Source organism: Vanessa cardui, chromosome 1 (assembly GCF_905220365.1).
Source record: "Vanessa cardui chromosome 1, ilVanCard2.1, whole genome shotgun sequence".
Taxonomy (NCBI): Eukaryota; Metazoa; Arthropoda; class Insecta; order Lepidoptera; family Nymphalidae; genus Vanessa; species Vanessa cardui.
The window spans coordinates 13,037,833-13,061,778 of NC_061123.1; the positions used below are offsets into that span (position 1 = coordinate 13,037,833).

The 23,946-nt window shown below is 31.9% G+C and overlaps 3 protein-coding genes across 3 annotated transcripts in view; all 3 read right to left on the reverse strand.

Moving 5' to 3' along the window:
• Positions 1 to 10,620, reverse strand: part of LOC124534575 (centromere-associated protein E) — a 22,398-nt gene extending 11,778 nt beyond the window's left edge. Inside the window, exons 1-12 of the mRNA XM_047110495.1 lie at positions 9,891 to 10,620; positions 5,459 to 5,568; positions 5,204 to 5,356; positions 4,621 to 4,721; positions 3,317 to 3,472; positions 3,082 to 3,240; positions 2,741 to 2,995; positions 2,501 to 2,664; positions 2,261 to 2,414; positions 1,913 to 2,098; positions 1,492 to 1,620; positions 144 to 912 (exon numbers count right to left, since the gene is read on the reverse strand). Coding sequence (XP_046966451.1) covers positions 144 to 912; positions 1,492 to 1,620; positions 1,913 to 2,098; positions 2,261 to 2,414; positions 2,501 to 2,664; positions 2,741 to 2,995; positions 3,082 to 3,240; positions 3,317 to 3,472; positions 4,621 to 4,721; positions 5,204 to 5,356; positions 5,459 to 5,568; positions 9,891 to 10,078 — 2,524 coding nt within the window. The 5' untranslated portion in view covers positions 10,079 to 10,620. The remainder of the gene's footprint in view (positions 1 to 143; positions 913 to 1,491; positions 1,621 to 1,912; positions 2,099 to 2,260; positions 2,415 to 2,500; positions 2,665 to 2,740; positions 2,996 to 3,081; positions 3,241 to 3,316; positions 3,473 to 4,620; positions 4,722 to 5,203; positions 5,357 to 5,458; positions 5,569 to 9,890) is intronic.
• An 879-nt stretch (positions 10,621 to 11,499) lies between these two features.
• On the reverse strand, positions 11,500 to 17,023 carry LOC124533422 (sialic acid synthase). The gene is made up of 5 exons (XM_047108669.1): positions 16,646 to 17,023; positions 15,222 to 15,437; positions 14,626 to 14,973; positions 13,222 to 13,372; positions 11,500 to 12,323 (listed from the first exon to the last, which is right to left on the reverse strand). The coding sequence occupies exons 1-5, from the start codon at positions 16,772 to 16,774 to the stop codon at positions 12,118 to 12,120; spliced, it is 1,050 nt and encodes a 349-aa protein (XP_046964625.1). The 5' UTR covers positions 16,775 to 17,023; the 3' UTR covers positions 11,500 to 12,117.
• Positions 17,024 to 17,081: 58 nt separating this feature from the next.
• On the reverse strand, positions 17,082 to 23,755 carry LOC124533430 (hydroxymethylglutaryl-CoA lyase, mitochondrial). The gene is made up of 6 exons (XM_047108681.1): positions 23,457 to 23,755; positions 23,238 to 23,383; positions 23,039 to 23,162; positions 22,714 to 22,926; positions 22,446 to 22,634; positions 17,082 to 17,449 (listed from the first exon to the last, which is right to left on the reverse strand). The coding sequence occupies exons 1-6, from the start codon at positions 23,514 to 23,516 to the stop codon at positions 17,177 to 17,179; spliced, it is 1,005 nt and encodes a 334-aa protein (XP_046964637.1). The 5' UTR covers positions 23,517 to 23,755; the 3' UTR covers positions 17,082 to 17,176.
• Between the last annotated feature and the right edge of the window lie 191 nt (positions 23,756 to 23,946).

The following is a 23,946-nucleotide window of genomic DNA, read 5'->3' on the forward strand; positions in this document are numbered from 1 at the left end:
TGATGCAGTTTTACGCAAGTTATTTGCCTGAAAATATTCGTTAGTTGATTATTAACTAATGGTGAAAATATCAATTCTATGCTAACATGAGGGGATATTGTTATTTATACATACATAATTTTGATTATAATTCAGATATATACCTACAATAGGTACCCTTGCTGCCAATGGATTGAACAATGCAAAAGGAAATTGTATATTATTTTTGGAAGATGATTCAGCTTTATCAGAAGAAAGTGGAGGACTATCAGACTTGTCTTTTCGCTTTCTGAAATCTTTTATGTTTTTATTTAACTTTTTGTCAACATCGTGTTGATTACAATCAGTCAAACCGTATATATCCGTTAATGTATTTTTATCATCATATGTTTTGTTTTCACTTTGTGTTTGTTCCAATTTTAAGTGGCTTATTTGAAAGCATTTATCATTCAATAGTGTTCCAATTGTTTGGGTACAAGTATCTTTGATTTTTGTCTTATCTGTTTGAGAATAACCATTTATACTAAAGCTATCGGTTTGTATAAGTTTGTGTTTTAAAAATGCGCTATTCGTTTGACTGTACATATCTGACGTCAGAATATGTATCTGTAGGCACGAGTCTAGTGTAATCTTCTTAGTATCATTAGCCACGTCATGATAGATAACAGGGTCCGTTTGACAGCCTTCGGAATAGCAAGTAGCAACATCTTGAGGTGACTGAGTAATTTGATTAACACCTATGGATAATTCACTTATATCTAATGAAGATAATTTATTTTCTAGGGTATATTGCATATCTAGGATTCGTTGAATAGATTTATTTCTACTATCATTGGCAGCAAGGTTAGAAGTAAGATGAGGCGTTGATGGCGATGGAAGTTTCGGTGGTGGAGGTATTTGTTTGCCTCCGAAGCGTTGTCGATATCGACTAGCCTGTTTGAAGATAATATTTAAGCTTGCAAATTGTTTAAGGCATTATAAAAAATATTGCGTCTCAAAGATAATAATAAGTAGATAGACTTATTTAGGGATGGTATATTTGTGCCGAACTTGTTGAGTCAGATAGAACTTGGATAAGGGCCAGTTGGCTGAGTTCTATTAAATGCAATTCATTTCTACTACCATTAACAAAGTAGTCCATTAGCTTTCTCTAATTAAGATAAAAACCAATTTTTAAGCTGTTTATTATTATTAAAAGTAAACGTTACTTTTAATCTGAGTAAGTTACCGATCAATCTAATTTATGATTACCTCCATGCTTATAGTTATTTTTTTATCAGCTGTGTGATTTTAGTGATAAAAATAATCAGATCAAAGATCGGTAAAAAAGTTTTTTGAATGAAGAATAACTTTTTTGATCCCTTGATTCCTTTAGAAATAACATATTAAAATGACCTGAAGAAAATATAGCAATAGTTTAATACACTCCTTATTAGAAACCATATCTATAAAGGCGTTAGGCGTAAGGTTGGTAAGCATTGGCTATAAGTTTTTAAGTATAAATTTCAGTACCTCTTCTTCAGCATTGCGTAATTGTTCCCTTAAGTCGGCCTCGCGTTCTAGTGAATCTTGTAAGTCACGCAGTAACTGTGCAGGATCTTCTTGACTGCCACCTCGCGTCAGTGATGAACGAGATACTTTCTGCAGTAAAATATAAAAAAATCCATGTAATTTACGGAGTAATTTGTTGAAATAGTCGCCATTACTTTTTACTTAGTTTACTTTAAACACAATATAATAGTTCCAAAAATAAACGCACGCGTGCGATGTATCGATTGATTGTTATTTAAAGAACACAAAGGATGTAAACACATGAAATAATGGCACGCGTACTGCGAAAATAATTTTCGTTACAAATTAACTTTCATTACATACAGGCTACAATATTTACAAAGATACTAATTTTAAAGGGAAATATGAATATGATTCTTACACCATCTGTAAGGAGAGTCTGTTTCTTAACGTTGGCTGGTGGTGCACCAGAAGCGGCGGCCAACTTCGCGTTAGCGTCGGCAAGATCTCGCTGTAGACGTAACGCCACTTCATTGGAGCGCGCAACCTCTTTCTCCAGCTCCTTGATACGGTTCTCTCTCTGAAGACCTTCTGCTCCTCCCACTATCTACAATATGAAGAATATTACACGATAAAGTTTTTAAGTGTCATATTTTGAATTATTTGTTTTAAAAACACTGTAATCTTTAGATAAAATCGACACTAGCCCCAGAACTTTCGCTGTACGTAATTAAACAGCTATGTAACATTTTAACTATTCAACACTTACTTCTAATAACTTTTTTTCTTGATCAGCTTTCTCCTGTTCGAGCTGTTCAGCTCTGCGTTCAGTCTTTTTTAATTTGAATGATAATACTCTACAGTTTTTTATCGTCTGCTCCAATTCTCTTCTTAAAGAGGAGTATTCGTCTGCTTGGTCTTCTCTAAAATTAATCATTGCATTATTTTGTAGGTATAATAAAACTCTCATTTTACAATTTACATATGTAATTGTACCTTTTATATTTACCTGAAATTGTCTTGCATTTCTTCTATTTCTTCTTCGAGATCTCTCAACTCTTTTTTCATATCTTCATTTTCATCCATTAATTCTTCGCAGAGAGTTTCTGCTGCTAATAATTTTGCTCTTAATTGTTCTATTTGGCGAGTTTGAGCTTCTACAGATGGTCGAGACTACAACAAAATATGTGTATGGTGTAGCAAAAGCCAAAAAGTTATAATAATTATAAATAAAAACAATATCACTTACTTCGATATCAGCTTCCATCTCTTTTATTCTTAAAGAGAGATGTTTCTTTTCGTCTTTCAAGTCCTCATTTTGTGTAGTAAGTTCATTAACTTTCTGTTGTAGCTTGAGGACTTCCGAAGAACGACCAGTGGAATATTTATTTGTTGTGTCTATATTTGCTAACCTTCGAAGTAAAATATCACTTTTTTCTTTTTCGACTCGCTCGCAACGCTTTTTTAGAAGATCGACTTCTTTATTGAGACTTTCTATTTGGTCCTAAATGAGATAATTACCTTTGTTAAATTTTACTCTTCAATTGATATAATAAATATAGAAAATATATTTAAAGCTAAAATAGTTACTTGATAATCCTTAATGTTTGGATCAATAAGGGTCGTTTCTGTGTCAGTGGTGACGGTGCCGCCTGTGCTTGCTTCATCATCAGATGTGTCTTCCTTTTCACGCGAGGGGCCGCCACGCATCGGTGGTTTGGAATTGGTACTGTTACGACTACTTTTTACCTGCAACAACAAAAACGTATAAAGTAGGAAGTAACAATTAAATTAATAGATATAAGTCCTTGAACGATTACGTTACCTGCATTAAGAAATTGACGTCTTCTTTTACAACTCTTTCTTCTTTATGTCGAGTTGTCTTTTCTTCTTCTCTGCTTCGCGAGGTACTTCGTCTTTCCTTCTCTTTCTCAATGCTCGATTCTTTATCAAAACTACTTTGAGCTTTCATAAGGTTCATCTAAAGTGTTGTAAAAATTATAATGTAATACTGATTCAGATTTACTAAATTTTAATTTGTATTAAGAATTGTTTTAAAAATAAACAATTAACGTTATCCCAAATTATTAATGAACATAGTAATTTTATGAAAGAAGGATGTATGCGCTATGTTTATATAATATAAAATTTCTCCTAAGAGATTTTGCAAATAATAACTACATACTTTCCGTGATAATAATAAATGTGAAAGACAGTGAATACATAATTATAATAAAATTATTTAATTATTCGTCACATCATTTATTAATTAAATGGAATACTTCCTTAATAAATTTAACTGCCTTCTTGTGTGCCAAGCACAAACTTTGACGATGACCTTTTAGTTATTTTGGGCATCACAACGAAACAGATTGAGTTGAAAGCGGTTCAAGCATTTCTATCGAGATGACCCACTTAAGTTCACTTCAGAACATTTTGTATTGAATTCTAAGAAGCCATTATAAGATAAATTTTGTTTCTGTGAGATATTCATATTTTTGTACATAGTAAGATCGTTATATATAAGATTTTGTTATTTTACCCGTTACTCTTTTAAATAGTAATTTTTATAGTCGGACATGCATTAACTGCATGCTTAACAGCCAAGTCATAATTTTAATTATATTATTATTATTTTTTTATATTACACATAAGAAAATATTATTAAAACAACTATTCGGTGTAATATATTCTTAATTAACTATTTATAGGGTTTTGATAAATCGATAAAAAAATCATGGGATGACTGTCGTGAAAACATACCATTTTTAATTTTAACTTAACTATTAAGAAAGTCTCGAGTTGGTTCATCTATATTAGAGTACTTACATAGTACAGAACATGTAATGTCAGATACATTCGTCATTCGTTTCGTCTGACATATTCAGAATAACTGAATCAATTTATTTTCATCAATTTAATTGATCGCCGTACACATTCGTATGTGTAACAAACGCGTAACATAGCACAGATATTCTTTAAATTAGTACTTTACAAATCGTTTTAGTAAAAAACCATTGAGAGCCAAATTCGTGGTAACATTAGTTGGGTTTATAACTAGTGTAAATATTTTTTACCAATAACTCAATTGTATAATTTATTTGACATGAATAAAAATGGCGTTGATACCTTTCGCACTCGTTCAGCGAGCGAGTCATTTTTGTTTATAGTGAACTGCGCCGTGGTCGATGGTGGAGGAGATGGTGACGGTCGACGCACAGTCACTGTTTCTGTGAATATGGGTAAACATCAGGTGCTGCTAGAATATATAAATTCTGTATACATTTATTGCGGTTGTTCCTTAACATTATTGAAAAGTTTTGGTTCTAGTTTCATATTGATTTTTTAATTTTAAACATTTTTTTTTCTTATTTCATTTTGGGACTTTTTGCTACACCGGTATGTCAGTCCAATTGTACCTTCTTAATTTCGTTTTAATATTATTTACTGTTGATAGCCATTAAATAGTACTCCAGGATCATCCTAGCAGATTCTGACAAAAGATCTGCTAGAATACTCTGAATAAATCCAAGATTGAACCTAACATGTTAAACCTAATGACTTTAATTTACTACCACATCAAATTGTCTAAACTAGCATCGGCGGTGGCCAATCTATTTCATTTATATCTACTGTCAAATGTTTCGTTCTCTCATGAAACCGCCTTTAATTTGTCACGGACTATATTTTTTTTCTAATTCGCAATAATTACCTGTATTATTCTGACCCGTGTCTATGGAAGGTAAGGGACCTGTGTTTCTTCGTTTAGGTAACTTGAGACTGACTGTAACTGCGGTACTGGTTTCAGTTTCGTTGGCCCCCAAGTCTGGCGTCGACGTCCACGATGAGCTCGTTTTACTGAACCCTATAAAGCAATTTTCAATTATACACCTGAAGTCTTAGTGGTATGTTATTGTTATTTATACCATCAAAATTAGGTAAAATTAACAGATATTTTAGTAATTACCAGTGGAGAAGGCATCTTTCTTGGATGGATCAATAGTACTAAGGTTCGAACTGGAAGCCCAGCCACGTGTAACCTTCTCACCTACTGCACCATTTTCATCTTCACGGCTCCTGTTTTGATACAAATATAATATTAATTCATTTCTTGAATGTAGTTTTACAGGCAGGTTTCGTTCATTCATTCATTCATTAATTTGCCATATATCGACAGCGATGTCTTGAACACAGACATAGGAAAGCCTTTCTTACAAAGTATATTTGTGTTTATATAAATCTGATTTGCATGTCTTTATGCGTGCGTCTATCCATCTGTCATGGAGTGCCTTCACTATCGATAGTTGTTCATTTTTTAATATCATTCATTATATTTAATTAACTAGCTCCAAAAACCCCGGTCCTCATTTAATTCGCCGCATCCAATTGGGTACCGCCAACTGCTTTTAGTCATCAGTATTATTGGACTTTTTAGAAGTTTAACCGTCTAACGATGTGAAATTTACTGGTTGAAATTTTCTGATTCCATTCAAGAAGTTGTTGCGACTTAGTTGCTTTTCATGCTTATATAGTTGAAGTAGTAAGTGGATTATAAAAAGGCAATTTTTGATCGGTAATTTTGAATAGTCCCTTACTCTTCATTTCTATATTATAACCTTGTCTAATAAATAAAATTTATGTGGATACTTAATGTAAGTGGTAGATTAAATGTTTACGTAAGTACCTAATAGTCCAGTTAATGTATTTGTGTATGACAGAACATATTAATCATCTATAATAAATTAGAACTAAAGTAATATTGTAACTCTACATAATATTCGATTTTATATATCTAAAAGATAGCCAAACTGGTAAATATTCCATCTATAAAATAAGTGACCACCAATGACATACCAAAATATTAAAAAAAAAATTACACCGTCAATTCACCACCACTTTTGAAATGACGCGGTAATGTTATTTTGGTGTTACGGTATAATTAGTGACCAGTGGCGTAGCTATCGTAGGGCCAGGTGGTGCAGTGCACCAGGGCCCTGGAGTTCAGGGGGCCCTCTAAACTAAACCTTAAGCTTCTGAAGCTAGAAAATCATAACCCTGCGCACAAGATTTCTTATTTGGTATCTATAATTTTAAAAGGTAATTATTAGTTAAGGAGGGGGTGAAGGCCCAATTCTTTTTCTATGCACCGGGGCCCTTAGTCACCTAGCTACGCCACTGTTAGTGACGAGGGGGTGACCTACCCAGACGAGTTTCTACAATGTCCTACCTACCATCAAGTAAATTCTACATGTCCCTTTTGGATAGAAATCGTTAATTTTAATAGAACATTGAGGTTTTTAAAACCGGGCAAGCTCTGAGTTTTATGTAAGTAATTTGTGTTTATTATTCATCTCGTACTCAGCGGTCAAGGAAACAACGTAACATCATGGGTCGGACAATATTTGCATGTTTATTTACTGACACTGGAGCAGCATTGGGAATAACTTCCAAAACTTACCTTTCAGAAGTAAGGTAAACCTTTTTCGGTCGTGAGTAATTTACAAAGAAATACTAAAATGTTTTTTAATTTATGAAATATTATTTAAAGACTTGGGTATCGATTAAGTTGACCTACTCCATTGTAATCATGCTCGGGGCATAATAGACTATCGCATTATTATAGTAGAATGATATCATTTTTAATTATTAATGCAATTAATTAATAGTAATATGAGCCAGTATCATATGATGGGCAAATTATGTTTAAAAGTATACTACTTAAAAAATAACTGTTTCTTTATTTAAAATTCGAATATTCAACCTCTTTATTTTAATATGCATATAATAAACCAAGCTACTATTTGATAAGTGGTCACCAATGGTACTTACTTAAACTAGTAACTATGACCACATACCATTATGAGGCTCATTTATCAATGAAATCCCGTTTAAGCCCGCCCACATACTTATACTATAAAAAATAATAACATCAGTCCCGCCAACCTTGGAACCGAAGATGTAAAATGTCCCTGTAACACATTATCGCTCTAAAATCAGAAAACAGCGATAGATAATACTAAAAATTCTGTTGGTGGGATAACTGATGACAAGCAAAATATTTTTTAAATGACAAGTAATGTTAATTTTAACCTAATTAAGGACATTGTAAAAATGTTCAGGTGCTGAAATATTAACGTTGTTTGTTAGATAATTACGTCAATCCGTGAGCGTTTCTTAGAGGAATGCAAACAATCCGAGTGAAATGTTTAGTGATTTGGAATAGTGCCACGATTTAACATTTATGGTTCCAGACACCACGGTCACATTTTCTTTGTTATCAATTTGTTCATAAAACTGAGTGTTTTGTAGTAAAAGAAACAAATATAGCAATAATGTTTTAATTTACATACATCACTTAGTTACTTCTATGAATTTATACCTACTTTAAATATATCAAAGTGCAAGTAAAACTACTAAATCAATATTTAATTAAAGTCTGTATTATTGTTATATTCATTTATACTTCATCTGTATTTTTTCCCGCCAAAAATATTGACATATTTATTCTCCTTATGTCATCTCATGTAAAAACAACTATTACAGTTACTGTATTTGGATATTTGTTTTTACATGAAATGACATTATCTAGTAAAATAATATTGGCCACAAAGTATATTTCAATTGTACAAATAGATTAAATTAGTAAATTGTCGTTTATTACAATAATTAATGAATTATTATTTAAATTTCTTACTAAAATATTTATATTTGTTAATATTAAAAAGCGGTCAATCATCTTTTCATTTTTGTCTTGAAAATCACTGTTTTTTAATCAGCTTTAAGTTGTATTTGTTTTCCGCTTTATCGTTTCATTTCATTGCTCGTGGTCTCTGTTTGGAACAAAAAGTAATAAAATTGTCCATGTCTAAATCTCATTGTCTTTGATTAGGCCTTAACCCGAACTAATCGTTTCCTTAATGTAATAAGACAATTCAGACAATTTTATGTCTTTTAAATAATTCGTTAGGCTGTTAGAATGTAGGTTTACCCACTAAAGGCAATAGTTGCTCTAATTTACGACTTTCTATCTTTAAAATATTTTTTTTTGTCTACACATTGTTCTTTTTAACACATACTATTTCCGTAGATAGTAAGTGTGAAAATACTATGATGATATAATTTTGATTTGATGGTCTAAAAAGATAGTTTCATAATAATAAAATTATAATATTTTTTATTCTATCATAATAATTTTGATAAACAGTGTGTGAGTGATACTGTCAATTTATTGACGGAATCACTCAAAATCATTCAATCACATCAAACAATTTTTGAGTTTTCACGTAGGTATACCCGCTTGAAGCTGTATTTTATTGGATCTCTTTTTTGTATCTTTCTTAAATATATGAAAGTCACTTCTGATAAATGGTAACAAGACATCTGATAACAGGTGATCAAAGATTTATGTAAGAAAGATGATCGATAAAAGTCTATTGAACCCAAATTGAATATATTCTGCATGAACTAGAAAGAAGGAATGGTTGAAAGTAATATGCAATAGTAAGAATAATGACAAAAGGGTAAAGGCATCAAATACCGAATCATCCTTAATCTCCTTGTTGAAAACATTCAACATTTTATGAGTGAGTGAGTATTCTTACAGAATAGTACTCGTGGATACGTGGTACATTTATATAGAAAGGTCCGTAAATAAAAGAGAGGAAGGATCATTGGCATTAAATAAAAACCCTTTTGCCATCTACGGACGATTCTGTTACGTTCAGTAGTTTTCGCTAGAATAACAAAAATCTTAAAACATTGTAATTTTGTAATAGGTAGGTATTACTTATCATGTGAAATCTTAACTAAATCTAATAAATACATTGCTTAAGGTATTTTCGATTAAATAAACCTTCAATTTAGTCTGCATACAAATTTATATTCATAAAATAAGATCTCATATATCGACTTATAATCGAGTTGGTATACACTACAATCGTGTAAAAAACTTCTAAGACTATGTTTACGATTATAGATAGGTATCGATATGAATCCAGACGTAATAAAATGCGAGTTAATAATTCTTGGCTACCCATAGAAGAGGAGTAGGAATAACCAGGAGTTACTACAAGTTAATTTATTATATTTACAAAATGTCTACTTACTGATAAGGTTTTTAGGCTATGAATGACTTAATACCCTTAAAGTGAATTCATAGGTATCTAGGATAGGAATAACTTTTTTTTAAAAAAAATTTCTGTGACGACATTTTTATAGTGATTTACTCTTTAAGATCTTGTTAAATATGTACTTTGAGTTGCGATTGTTTCGATATTGAAAACTGCCACAATTATCGGTCGTAGTCGCTGTTCCAAAAATAGAATTATTCAATTGTTTGAATAGTCTGAAGGATACTAACTAAAGGAGACGATTCTAGTGACCTAAATTTTGAGACGTACCGTGATGATGGTGAGTTCCAACTGGAGAGACTCGGCGTGGATGCAGTAAAATCTTCCTCTTTTTTCCGACCACCGTGCTCCTTGTAGTCGCGAAAGCAACGCTTGCAACGCGTTGGCCAACGCACTTGCGGATGGAAACCCAGTGGACACAATGGGTCTCCCTTCGCCAACGGATACAAATGATGCATTTTTGGAATACCACAATCAAACTACTAGCAAATGCAATTCAAAAATGTCAACGATTCAACCCTAAATGCCAATATTATTACATCTAAACCTATCTGTTTCTCGCCAAGTAACTTCCTATCCAAAATGTAGTCCAGGAAGGCCGTATAGTGTGCGTTAAGCACATCACTCGATATTGTTTATGGAATGAGTTTTACGGTTCTACGCTATTAATAATAATTCATGTAACTAGCAACGTGATCAAGACGCTCGTAAGTCTGCACCGCACATCGGCCATAAAAATATCTTGCTGCTCTGTTCGAACCGGGCGACCTAAATCGGCCGCTCTGAACTGGGCGTCAGAAAACGTCTCGTAGCGCGGAAAATTAGTTATCTCAATGGAGTGGTTTTATGGTGCAAAAGCGATATATAGTCGTGAGCGTCGCATGCGTAAAATCGTAATGGGATTATGGTTCGTGGGTTCACTGGGGGTGGGAACGTTCAGGGCGCGGCGCGGCGCAGGCGGCAGTCGAGCCGGCACTCCGGGGACTGGCGGCGGCGCGGGCACCTTGCCAATGCTCGCCGCTGCGCCACTTGCGCTCTATTACACCACACGCTCATACGCGCGCCCGCGCCGCTCCTGCTCGCACTCTACATAAAAATAATTCCGACATGATCGTGCCGGGATACGACTTCGATAGGGTCCCGTAGGCGTAAGAATAATAAAAGACTAAATTATTTTTCGGTTGCAATATATCGTCACACTTGTTTATTTTTATACTGGAACTATTTCAAGCTCATCTGTTGGTATACACCATTCGTAAAAGAATAAATTAATCCTCAAGAAACATAGGAAATTGCATTTTAAAATAGATATTACCAAAGATTGAATTTTCATTTAATGTTAATCAATTCCACAAAACTTAAAACGACGGAACCCTAACAAAACGAATTCACCGGTAGCACACGTCAGGGAGTATCCTCACGGCATATCTGAGCCACGGATTCGACTTCTTGTAATAATTGAGCTGTTCTTTCGACGCACTACGCCAAAATAGAATTATATCGTTTCCAAATATATTTCTTATCGTCAGAGGCAAGATATTTTAAGTATGCAAAAGTGACGTCACGGTTTCATGAATGACTGGTGGACGTTAAAAAGAACAGTAGAGACATGGAAAGTTTCGTTATTAAATACATACTCGTACTAGCGCCTACAAAATATTCTCTGGGATAATATTTACATTCGATGGTTGCCAAGATTACACCTACATTGATTATCATTCGTTTGATTTATTTATACAGTACATGCATTCGTGTATTTTTGACATTACTCGGTAAATTTAAAGAGAAAATAAACTCATGAGTCGGTATCGAATAAAACTCCTTTTTAACATAAGAGTATTATAATTTTTTTTTATTAATATTTAACAATTATTTTATAAAAATAGTAACTTATTATTGTTTTTTTTTTCATTTTCAGAATTAGTATTAAATACCAATATTTATTTTGTCCTTATCTTCGTAAAACTAGCCATGCATATATAGCTTTACATTTAATTAACAGTTGACTACATCTATGGCTCATAATAATTATTATAATTATCTGTTGCGTTATATTTCATTATTTAAACAATGCCTTGTAGGATATGAGACAAAAAGTATTTAAAAAATTTATTAAACTGGTCTGCATCTGTTGCAAGAATATAAATGACACTTGCACCATTTAAAAACTGACATAAAAAAAAATTAAAATATACAAGTATAAATCGAAAATTTAAGTGCATTACATTTTCAATATTGAATTGAGCGCTATGTTAATATATGACACCCTTTTGTGAAACGTTTCTGACGAATAAAGTTTAGATTCTGTCACTAACTATTTTGTTGTTCCCAAGGATATATAAATAATGTACGTGTATGACTATTCAATAACAATGATCAAAGTATATGTATGTGATATTTTTCAATGAAAAATACATTATATTTTAATCTTCCAACTTATAGCGAGAACTGAAATTGTATTCTAAAAATAATTAATTTGCTTTCTCTTCATATAAAATTAACAGAAATCCCCTTCATTGAGAGGCTCATCTTCCTTTTTATCATAAACGAGTGTTTTGTATATAACCTCCTCGAAATGTAACGCATTTAGCCCTTTGGGTTCTGCAACCTTAATTTTGACGTCACCAGGATATAAAATTTCACCTTTATTCTTTGTACAGCCCATCACAAGAGACTTTTGCAGTTTATCAATGCATGGAATTTCTGTAACAAAATATAATTATGTTTAAATTTAACATTGTTTATGCAGTAAATTAGAATTGAGATAGCCCAGTTCAGAACACGTTGGTAGTAAATGGAGATCGCGAGTTACATTACATATATGTATATACAATTAATCTTAATATCCCGGATTTCAATACTGGCTTTTCCTAAAAAGAGTATGGGTTATTTTACGAAACATTTTTAGTAACAGTCCAAAATTAGTTGACCGTTTATGCTTTCGTGCGTTGAAAAGCACTTGCTATGCTAGAACACCAGTTGTTACTGAATGCCATTCCATTCGTAAATTGAGAGGCAGAGTTTATTTGTGATTTCGTACTTAAGATAAGTAATATATAGTAAAGTATTTGTAGTGTAGTTCACTCGTGTTTTAGGGGATTGCTTGTCATGTGTAAGGGAAAAAAAGTAGCCTATGTCCTGCCTTGGCGTTCAAATTTGCTTCATACTAAATATCAAAATTGGTTTATCGGTATAGTAGTTAAAGAGCGACAGAAAGAGTTACTTTCACATTCATAATAATATAATCGAATGACTGTGGACTAATTTTTTGACAAGTAAAACGAGAATTCAAGAATTTAGTTTTGCAGTCTAATACAATTTCTTCGCCTAAGTTTTTCAGGCACGTGTTTAACCCACAAGGGAAAATATAAATACTCGTTACTTGTTTGTTACAATGAAATACAAATGTTTGAAAACTTGCTGTCGTTATTTTAAACATATTTGAAAAACGACTGCCATTATTTTATTTGTAATAGAATTTCGCTATTTTCAGGGCATAGTTTATTTTTTGTGCTGTGACTGTGTTTACACTGGTTTTATTTAAACCAGTTTTTAATTACGGGAATGAATAACGAAATGTTCTCTTTGTAAATATTATTACCTGATGTTACGACTTTCTTGATAGGAGTGCCGAGAGATGCTTCGATAACACGCACGTCTCTTACTAATTGCTTGAATTCTGCGGGTGTGAGCGAGCAGACATGATCCGTTCCCTTCATAGATTTATCTAATGTAATATGCTTCTCTAAAACCTATAATACAGAAAAACATAATTTAATAATAAATAATACAATTGAAAGGCAAAGTCAGATGTTGGTTACAGATTGCTTTTTATGATATTAGAACATTCATAGCCGCTGTTGTGTCATTGTAATAGTCGTTAAATAAAAACGCGCAATGTAATGCGACCAGCGTAAAGACTCCGATGATTACTTCCATACAAGAAATGAATCATATCAAGCGAGATACATCATTATTAGATAATTGTCTATTTTTTTTCATAATTAAATAAAGTAAATTACATAAGTATAGTTTTGTTTTGATGTCTTCGTTAGTATTTCAATAGCACAATAATGAATCCTAGGATATTTTACGTCACTAGAAAATTGCTCTTTTACCATTGTTGGTAATAATTAATTATGTATTAAACTTAATAGCTTTAATATAATTGATATGTCGTTGGGTATGTTATATTTGTAGTAAATAAATATCGACAAAAAATAATATCGATATCATGTTAACAATTATAGGCATCTCTATTGCGTGACGTCAATATCAAACTACGTGTTACAAATCTGAATCTACCCAGCTACTTATCTAATATACATTTATCAAGCCCGATCTCCTCTTTCGTATCATCCGAGCACGCGAATCTTAATCGAACAAAGCGGGTTCAATATGTAAAACAACCTAATGTTACAAGTCATGTATCATAAGCGTCATTATATCATGTGTATGTATCATGTGTCCTAAGACGATCAGCCAAATGTATGTATCAATATCCACAAATTACAATGGAGCCTAGTTATGAATTAAGTACTTACTTCTGAAAAGGATCTTTCCTTTTGAGAAATAGGAATATATTCATCTTTTACGTGTACTTGAGATATCTCGTTGCAAGATGATTATTTACGGAATTCTAACTAATTAATTTGCCCATTTGTTCCAAAACAATGCCAAACGTAAATAATAATTTCTGACCATCAAATTAGATGACGCGTATTGTGAAACCATATAAGCATCTTGTAGTGGTCGCAAATACTGTCTTAATATTAAGATAACTAATTTTAACATAGAACACACAGATTTAGTTGTTACATTTTGTATTCTCGAAAACTATTTTCGCAGACCTTGAAGGTCATGAGGAATGTTTATGGTCTCGAAAATAACATTGAAATATATTTTTAAAATGTAGAAGCATCAGATAGGGTTGCCATTTTTGTGTCATATGTATTTATAATAAAATATTTATTACTAAGGAAGAAGTTAAAGTATATATTATTACCTTAGCTCCCAATGCAATTGCGCCCAATGCCACTGCTGTACCCAGTTCTTGACCAGAATACCCAACGGGGACATCAAACGTGTTCTTATAATCTTGTAACACAGTAAGATTACAATCTTCAAAAGGTACTGGATAGGCTGATATACAATGCAATAGACAGAACTGTTTGTGTTGCGCTGATACTATATCGTAAATTGTTTTCACCGCTTGCTTGTCAACCATACCGGTCGATATGATAAGGGGGACCTTCTTGGACGCAGCGTACTTTAAAAATAGCAAATTGTTTGAGTCCCCTGAACCAATTTTTATGAAGGGTACTTTGATGTTGACTAGAAAGTCAAATGAAACCTAAAACAGACAAATTTTACGCTTTATCTTCTGTTCGTATGTTTGTCCTCATCGCTTTTTTAAATTACAAATCCGATTGTAATATTTGGTTATTCAGGCAATGTCCAAAAATTACGTAATTTATTTTTTATATTGGTCGAATAAACGTTGACATAGTAAACTAATGTTCTCCCATAGTAAACCTATGTCCTATACGAAGCAGAGAGCAGGACTAAAGATTTACAAATAAATATTCTTAAATAACATACCATATCCATGGCTGAAGCAGTGAACAGGATTCCGACTTCTTGAGCATATTTGAACAATTCCCTGTACTGGCTCTCAGAAAATTCTAAATGTCTTTTATGGTCGCCGTAAGTTTTACCCCAAGAATTCGGATTATCATAAGACCTTTCTAAATATTTCTTGGTAAATTTTTCTTTGAGGCACGTCTTTTGAAATTTAACACAGCTCGCTCCAGCTTCCTGAAATACATTAAGGTTTGTCTATTAAAGATTTGCTTTTATTTTGGACGAGAAATGGTTTATATTTTTAGTTAGAAGACTAATGGAAGATAAATATTTTTTATGTACTGGGTAATCTATGAACATCTGATGATCTGTGTAAACACGAAATGTCTTATATGTAGTTGGAATTTAATATGAAACCTCAAGATTAAATTTTTTATCAATCGAGACCTACATACGGTTTAATGATGTCAGATTGAATAAAAAAATTGATCGAATTAGATCAAATAAAATTGTGGAATCTCGAACGTCCTTCAAATACTCAGCGATTCAGCCTTCAAATACTATTAAGCTGTTAGTTATCGAATTATTTAATTGAAAAAAAATCGTATATTTAGTAATAAACGTTCCAATAAGAATTATGCATTAGTATTAGAAGCAACACGATAACCTTTTCGTACCAAAAATGTACAAAATATTAAAATTAAAGTCTAAACAAGTGATGTAAATAAACGATTGAATGTATCTTTATGTATATAATTATATTGAATTTTGATATATATTACAGTACCCAGTTCAAGATGTTTAATTATTATTACCGTCTATGATGTTAACAGATAATTTACGAACCTATGTACACATTACCATAACAGGTTTACTGTGTATATGTACCGAATAAGTATGTGTAAGTATATTCTTTGCAAATCAATATGCATAAGGCGACGAAATCTTGAAATCAAGGTACAAAGTAGTGATTGTAATGATTACTAATAAATCGTTTACTTCGTTCATTTTATTTATTAAGTTTCTTAAGAACTCGACATAATTGATTCTCAAATTAAATTTAAATTAGTTTTCACTTTCATTAGAATGAAATGTAGATTCAATGCCAAAGCATAAGTACAAACATAGGTATATTTATCTGACTTTTTATGACTTTGATAGCAATTTTTTATTGTTTTGATAACGAAATAAACTTAAATAGGTAGTCATTATGTATTTATAGACATTTTTTTATATCTATTTATCAAATAAAATAACATATTTATCAAACAAAGCTTCGTTTGATTGTATTGTAAGTTGGAAGCAAGCGCGAGGCATTCACCGCGAAACGTCATCCGTTATTGTTTTGTTTCCAACTGGCCACTGGCTTCTCACAACAAAGCGCTCACAACCTCAAATCGTTCACATTCGACATTGTTTAAAATATCTCGAACATTACTAACCTTTGCCGCTTTGATTAACTTTTTCGCTATTTCAATGTCACCTTGATGATTTTGACCAGCTTCCGCGATAATAAAGCATGGATTATTACCGCCAACTTTAATGTCATCGGTTATCTTCACTTCGACCATTTTTGAAACTGTCAATGTGCCATAAAAACAAACAAATCGTGCCCGTGTGCCGACGCGAACTGATATGTTAAAACTGTTTAATATTACTTGAAAGGTTTATCGACCCCTCTTTCCAAGATCGAATTGAGTAAATAAGGTCAATTCAATATAAAAGCGAGCTACTCGGTGCGCGCCCGTCGCACTAGTGCGGTAGTGCGCGCTCGCCCGGCCCAGCACTCGTTCGGCATGATAATTGATAAAAACCAGTATGTTTGGTAGCGACGCTTGTGACCACGCTGACATAACTCCAGATAAATAAAACACGATATAATAATAAAACGTTTATTACACTTTATACACGCCTACAGTCAATATTTACATATAATTATCATTTTGTTTACTCATTGGTCGATGTTGTTTGTGTTAAATCGTACACGCGGCCATTTTAACGATATCTTGATGGTTTTTAAACCTGTCACCTATGGCACGGTTCACTTTGGACTCTGTGGGTTTTGCGAGGAAGTTTGATATGTAACGGCCGGCTTCGACAAGCTGGACCAGGTCTACGTCGGTATTCACTCCGAGGCCGTAAAGGAAATACACAAGGTTTTCTGTCGCGAGGTTTCCGCTCGCTCCCCTTGCATACGGGCACCCTCCCAGTCCTGAGATCGACGAATCCACTGTCTTAATGCCAAACTGCAAAAATATTTTACATTTTATTTTCAGTACATTTTTCTGTGAATGTTTGTATAAATCACTAAAGATGTTTATACAAGATAAATGTATTTAATTTTTACATTTGCTTTGCTAAAAAAAGTAAAGTTTTTTTGCGACAGTCTTTGTTTCTATGATTAAATAATTCTATAATAATATAAAACGATTATTATGTATGTTCGTTTTAAAGCGGATTTATTACTAAGTATGTGAATAAAGTAAAAAAATATATTTATTTATATTACCAAACTGTGTACATTTAATTAGAGGACGGTGCCCTAGTTCGATATTACAGCATGTTAAACAAAAATATTTAAAAATGTAGCAAATCAATTAAATGCTACATTGTATCAAAACTAAATGTAAGTTCAAAATGTTAGATCGCTTGGTTGGAAGTTAAAAAGGAAAGGAAAGGAACAAGAGTTGAATATCCGCCATTCTAAGATTTCAGCCTCACATTTAAGTAACAATAACTATCTATTCTTTTTTATCGGTTCTTGTCACCTTGTTCACTTTATCAATCCGGTGATAAAAGATGTTCTTGAAACATCAAAACAATACTGTAGGTTAGGTTAGTTATTGTATGTATACTTATCGAACTACAAAAATATTTGTAGTTTAATTTAAGTATCACTTGCTAAGTAACTTCTTATTTTGTTTGGAAATAAAATTAACATCAAATTGACGTACTTAAGCGAAATCGAATGTAAAAGTTCTATAAACTACAGTAGACAGTTTTAAAGGATATCGTCTAGTAAAAAAGATCCATACAAATAATGGTAGAAAAAAACAATCGTATCATCTTACACTATAGGTTATTCTTTTCTTAATACACACCCATCTTACATATTCGGTTCATAACCCGTCTTATCACATAATTATACGTAACAGCCTAGTTAATTTTTACGTAAATACAGTTTGTTGATCAATTAAAGTGATAAAAATACAAAAACAATCCACACATACGCTTGGTCCAACTTTTACTGAATACATTAATCTTTGTCGGTCAAACCTCTATTATGTATGTCAAGAATTTTTAAGATGTTTACAGACTGACAGATGCCTATAAAATTGATACATATGATTTGCCTATTTAAAAAAAAACAACTAAATCAGTTCCAAAATGGCGACGATATCGAGAAACAGAAAAAAAGACCGAATTAATAACCCCTTAAAACCAGACATATGGTCCACTCCAATTAATTAATGTGAAATGAACTCGCAATAAAGGTTTTATAAGTAAAATTTTATATTTAAAGAAAAATATTCACATCCAAATAAAAACTAACACAAATATGGGTAACTTTTTCTGTTGTCGATAGTTTTAATGCATTCGTTTGATAAACTGAAGTAATCGGTAATTTTGTTTAATTGAAGTAATCAGTAGTTTTCATTTAAAAGTGCTTAACAAGACTACAAAAAATACAAAGCATTATTTATGGCTGTTAACTTAAATAAACTTTTTATGCATTGTTTTTTTTTTTCGGGTCAATTTGAAGTAAAAAATGAATAGAATCTAGATTTTAGCGCTGCTGGTTCCGTTTCCTCTTTAACGAGATTTTATTTCCGCGTTTGAATGTTTTTAATTGAGTTACTCGTATATTCTACTTAGCCAGATTATTAATTATTATAATACGAAAAATTTGGTGTAGTCTTTGCTTATATGTATCTAGCGTAAACAGCGGCCTAACGAAACCAAAAGTATTCTTTAGACAAAAGGCCCTTTTGAGTGTTTTTGAATAGTCATCCATTAAATGTACGGCTACCTTTGGTGCAGAATAAAGATTCTACCGAGAAGACCAGTGGCGTAGCTAAACCAAACCAACCGATGCGGTTGCACATACAGTTCTTTTACATAGAAACTTTTTTCAGGGAGTGCCTGAAAAACTGCAAGAAAAAGTGGTCCTAAATTTTCGCAGACGTGGTTTAAGCGGTATTATTTTAAGAGTTCAAGAATATAATCCTCCCTTCTATTCGTTTCTATTTTTTGTATTGGTATTAAAGGTTTATTAACAAACTGGAGAAGAGCTAGATTTATCCGATTAATGGTACTCTTCAACAAAAAATAAATGACACACTATTTTAATTCAATACTATTGACTACCGGGACCCCAATAGGCTATTTGACTGGTTTTTAAAATCCATTTTATATTATTTAGTAGAAGTAAGGAACCCAGTAAAACTTGATTTTTTTTATTTCTAGTACATATTTACCGAAAAATATCATATTAAAAATTCCATATTTAAATAGCGCGCAAAAACGCTACTTGGACAATATGGCGCTGCAATGGGGTCGGTACTTTCCTTCGGTCACTTTCCTGTATTTCAATCTGTGGTACATATAGTAGAAAAGCAAAGTTTACAAGAAAGTGACTTCATCATAAGCCCGGCCAATCAGGAGCGTTTTGTGTCACGTGACAAACGTTTGAAATATGCCTATTTATTTATGGATTTTTGTATAAATTAAGTATTATTTTCAACTTTCGTTAGTAAATAACCATTTTTAAACTCATAATATACACTGATTACAATAATTCACACTTTATTTTTCGCATTGTTTCATTGCATTGTTTCAAATAGCCTATTCCGAGGGATTTTTGAATTTTATGGTTTTTTTTTTATATTGTTGCTTGTATTAATATATCTTTTATACAGCAACAATGTGTACCGCTATATATATTAAGAAATTATTTTGAAATTCTTGACTAGATTTGTAACCAACACTTAATAAAAATGTTCTATTAATTGAATATCAGTCTTTTACAGGGACGGGTTTAAAAGTTTGGAGGCTTTTGCTAGGGAAATATACAATGGGCCCTAACATTTTTCATGTGGACGGAAATATTAAACCTTTTTCCTATTTTACAAGCAAAAAAATTGTAAACATTTTATAAGAAAGAACCTTGTTAATGTAAAGTTTTACATCGGCAATGTCCCAACATGATTCCATAATTATGTCTATAGCAGTTATAATAACTATAATAACTTAGCAGTTATAATAACTGGCTAGCTAACCCTTAAAAGTGGAACTCATCAATATAAAGTTTTAGATTTTAGTTGTAGAATAAATAATGAATGAATGCTAGTACAAAACCCTGTTATCAAGTAAAAAATATATTAAAAAGTCATGCTTTGGGTTCTAAAGAGTTTTTCTTCCGTAAATCCGGCCCTGTTTCTCTGGTCGAGTAAATTATTATGTTCTATTACACTAGTTACGTAACAATCTACGCCCGTACAAATAGGGGCCTATAAAGGATTAAAGCATTTTTGTTAAGGCCTCGTTCAGAGTACATTTTAGTTCGTTATATATTTACTATAATATTCCTATTTAAAATTATATGATTTGTGGCATTTATTTTTATAAAAAATGAAACGAATTATCGCTTTTAATGATAGTTAGTGAGGAATATGTAACGTTGTACGTGTACGTGATGTTGATGTAAAAGCCAGGAAAAATGTATACGTAAAAAAAGTAAAGTTTTGAAGCTAATTCTACCCCCATACTTCAATACCGGTTGGCATGAATACACATGTAGCAGAATTCTTCCCATTATACGTATATGGTTGGATGTGATTCACTTTTTTAAGGTATTCTATACTTGACTTCTTTCTTTTTAAAGATCCTAACTGAAATGCCATATGAGGATTAACCCAGTAGAAGAAATTACTGAGTTATAAATTCCCTAACTTCTTTTCACTATTCGCGTACTTGAGCTACGAGTGATTAATATTCTAATACAAGTCAGGGTCGTTTGTCGTATATAAGGGTCTCGTTACTTTAGTCCACTAGATAGTCGATGTGCAGCAAACGCCATGGTGAGTTAGCCAATGTAACTTAAAGGAACCTAACATCTTAACTCTCAAAGTTGTCTCAATAAATTGACACGGTAGCTGAATGCTGCTATTACTACTATTAGGTACGCTTCGAGGCGCGTACCCGTCTTGGCCTAGGCCAGTCAGGAAGAACCCTCACACAATGTATGTGAGGGTGTGTCAATAGCGCCAAGTATCGGAAGTTTTCGTTTTTTTAACTAATGACGAAATCAAATATACCACTTATAATCAGATTGGGATTTCCACGATTTTCCTTCATGCTTTGGTCTAGGTTTAGTTTAAAAAAAGTTTAATTTTATACGGTATAATAGCTGTGTTGTTAAATTAATTTAACTTAAAAAGTTTTAACATGTTATTAAGTTAATTTTTAGTATATGAGAAAGAAAATTTCTATGGGTATCAATTTGTTCGTGTGTAACCATTTTGAATAGAAGCAATCGATAATTTAATTTGGTTTTCCAGTTTTAAAATTAATCATCAATTTGAAATGAATACGAAATAATTTTCGTTTGAAAGCGGATTTTCATTTTAATATATCTCCCATGTTAAGTCAATTTTCATTGTACTATCACAATGAAAATTTACACTATTTGACCTGTGTCAAATGTCAAACTTTAATCATTTTAAACAGATAAACAATATCAATTTTTAGATATATCATTAAGTAGGTTATATATGTTTAAATTAGTTAATTTTAATTACTTGCCAGTCTGATTTAAAAATAAAACAATGTTGCATGATAGCCTATTTACAAATGAAGGTTAATCACTATGCAAATTCATATTACAAAACTTAGCAGTAAAACACTGACCACAAACTTTGTTTAAAACAGGCATGAATTATGAAAATTAAATGCAATTTGATGCAACTGTTAAGATTATTTGTCTTTTTTTATTTATGGCAATAAGTCAAAAGTATAGTTTAATTAATTTTTTTATCTAAAGTTATATATATTTATAATTACTCTGTAAATAAAAAAATATATACACCAAATATAAACATCTTTTGATTGTTAATTTATTACTACTGTTATTTCATATGTGACTTGATAATTTATTATTTATACTTATTTATATAAGTATAAATAATAAATTATCATAAAATCAAAAATGATATATTTGTAATAAAGCAAAAACGTAATTACCTCTAAACCTGCTACTAGATTTGACAATCCCTGTCCATATGTGTCATGAAAATGAAGAGCCAGCTTGTCAGGAGTGGTAACTGCCAGGACTTCTCGCATTAACTTACGCACTGAGCCAGCAGTACCAACACCAATTGTGTCACCCAATGATACTTCATAGCAGCCCATTGCAAACAGTTCCTCTGTTATCTACATCAAACAAATGTATCAGAAAAAATTCAAACATATATTTTACAATTTATTTTTCATTTAATTATTTAATTATTACCTTTGCAATTGCTTTAGGGCTAATTGATCCATCATAGGGACATCCAAGAACACAAGAAACATAACCTCTCACTCTCATGCCATCCTTAACAGCCTGATCAGCAACCACTTTAAATCTCTTGAGACCTTCTTCCACCGAGCAGTTCAAGTTTTTTTGCGAAAATCCTTCTGAACCAGCAGGGAATATTGCAATTTCCTCAATATTGCATTTTTTCTAAAAGAATAATAATTTTTAATTTCATTGAAAAAAGGGAAATGCTGTTACAAATTCTAAGTATTAGAACTGCCTAGTCTTAATGAAACTAGTACATCTTAATGAAACATACCGCTGCTTCATAACCTTTTAAATTGGGTATGAGAACAGGATAATTAACACCAGGAGATCTCTTCAGATTTGTCATAACCTCTGCCCCATCACTCATTTGTTTTACCCACTTTGGACTCACGAAACTGTAAACAATAATAAGAAATTGTAAGAAAATCATTGCTTTTATCATTATAGGTTTTGATACCACCAAACATTACCTTGCAGATTCAATATTTTTAATACCAGCAGCGGCGAGTTTATGAATGAGCTCAATTTTAATATCCGTTGGTACAAATTTTGATTCATTTTGAAGCCCATCTCTTGGCCCCACTTCGTAAATTCGTATCTCAGGAACTTTATTACTCTAAAATAAAATACGAAACTTGTCTCTCATCTTAGAAAAAAAAAAACTATTGCACCAATATAACAAAACTCACTATTGTACGATATGTGGATGAAAATGTTTTTCTTATACAAGAACTCTTTAAAAATTGCATTATGTCTAACTTGCTACTCTTACTGACAATTGAGATATTTATTCAGTAAACATGGACTTATAAAATTCTTATCAGTCATGAGTTTTTACATTATTAGTTCAATGTGTATTATTCTATGATAACATTTTGACGGTCATGTAATTAAATACCTATTACTTTTGGATAAAAGATTGATTGTTTAGGAACACTAAAAGTAATACATATTTATTGATGAATATTATAAATATTTGGTACCCATAATAAGCATATTATATTAGTTCCTTAGCTTAATTTTTAGTTCATTTCATTCAATTTTGATTTCAATGTTTTAAAATCAAAATTCAAACATTCATTATAATTTCCATGTAAAATGTGACATTGACAATTGATATAACATGTAATATGTTTATGTTACCTAATAATTGTTAGTACTTGAGCAATGGCAATTCAT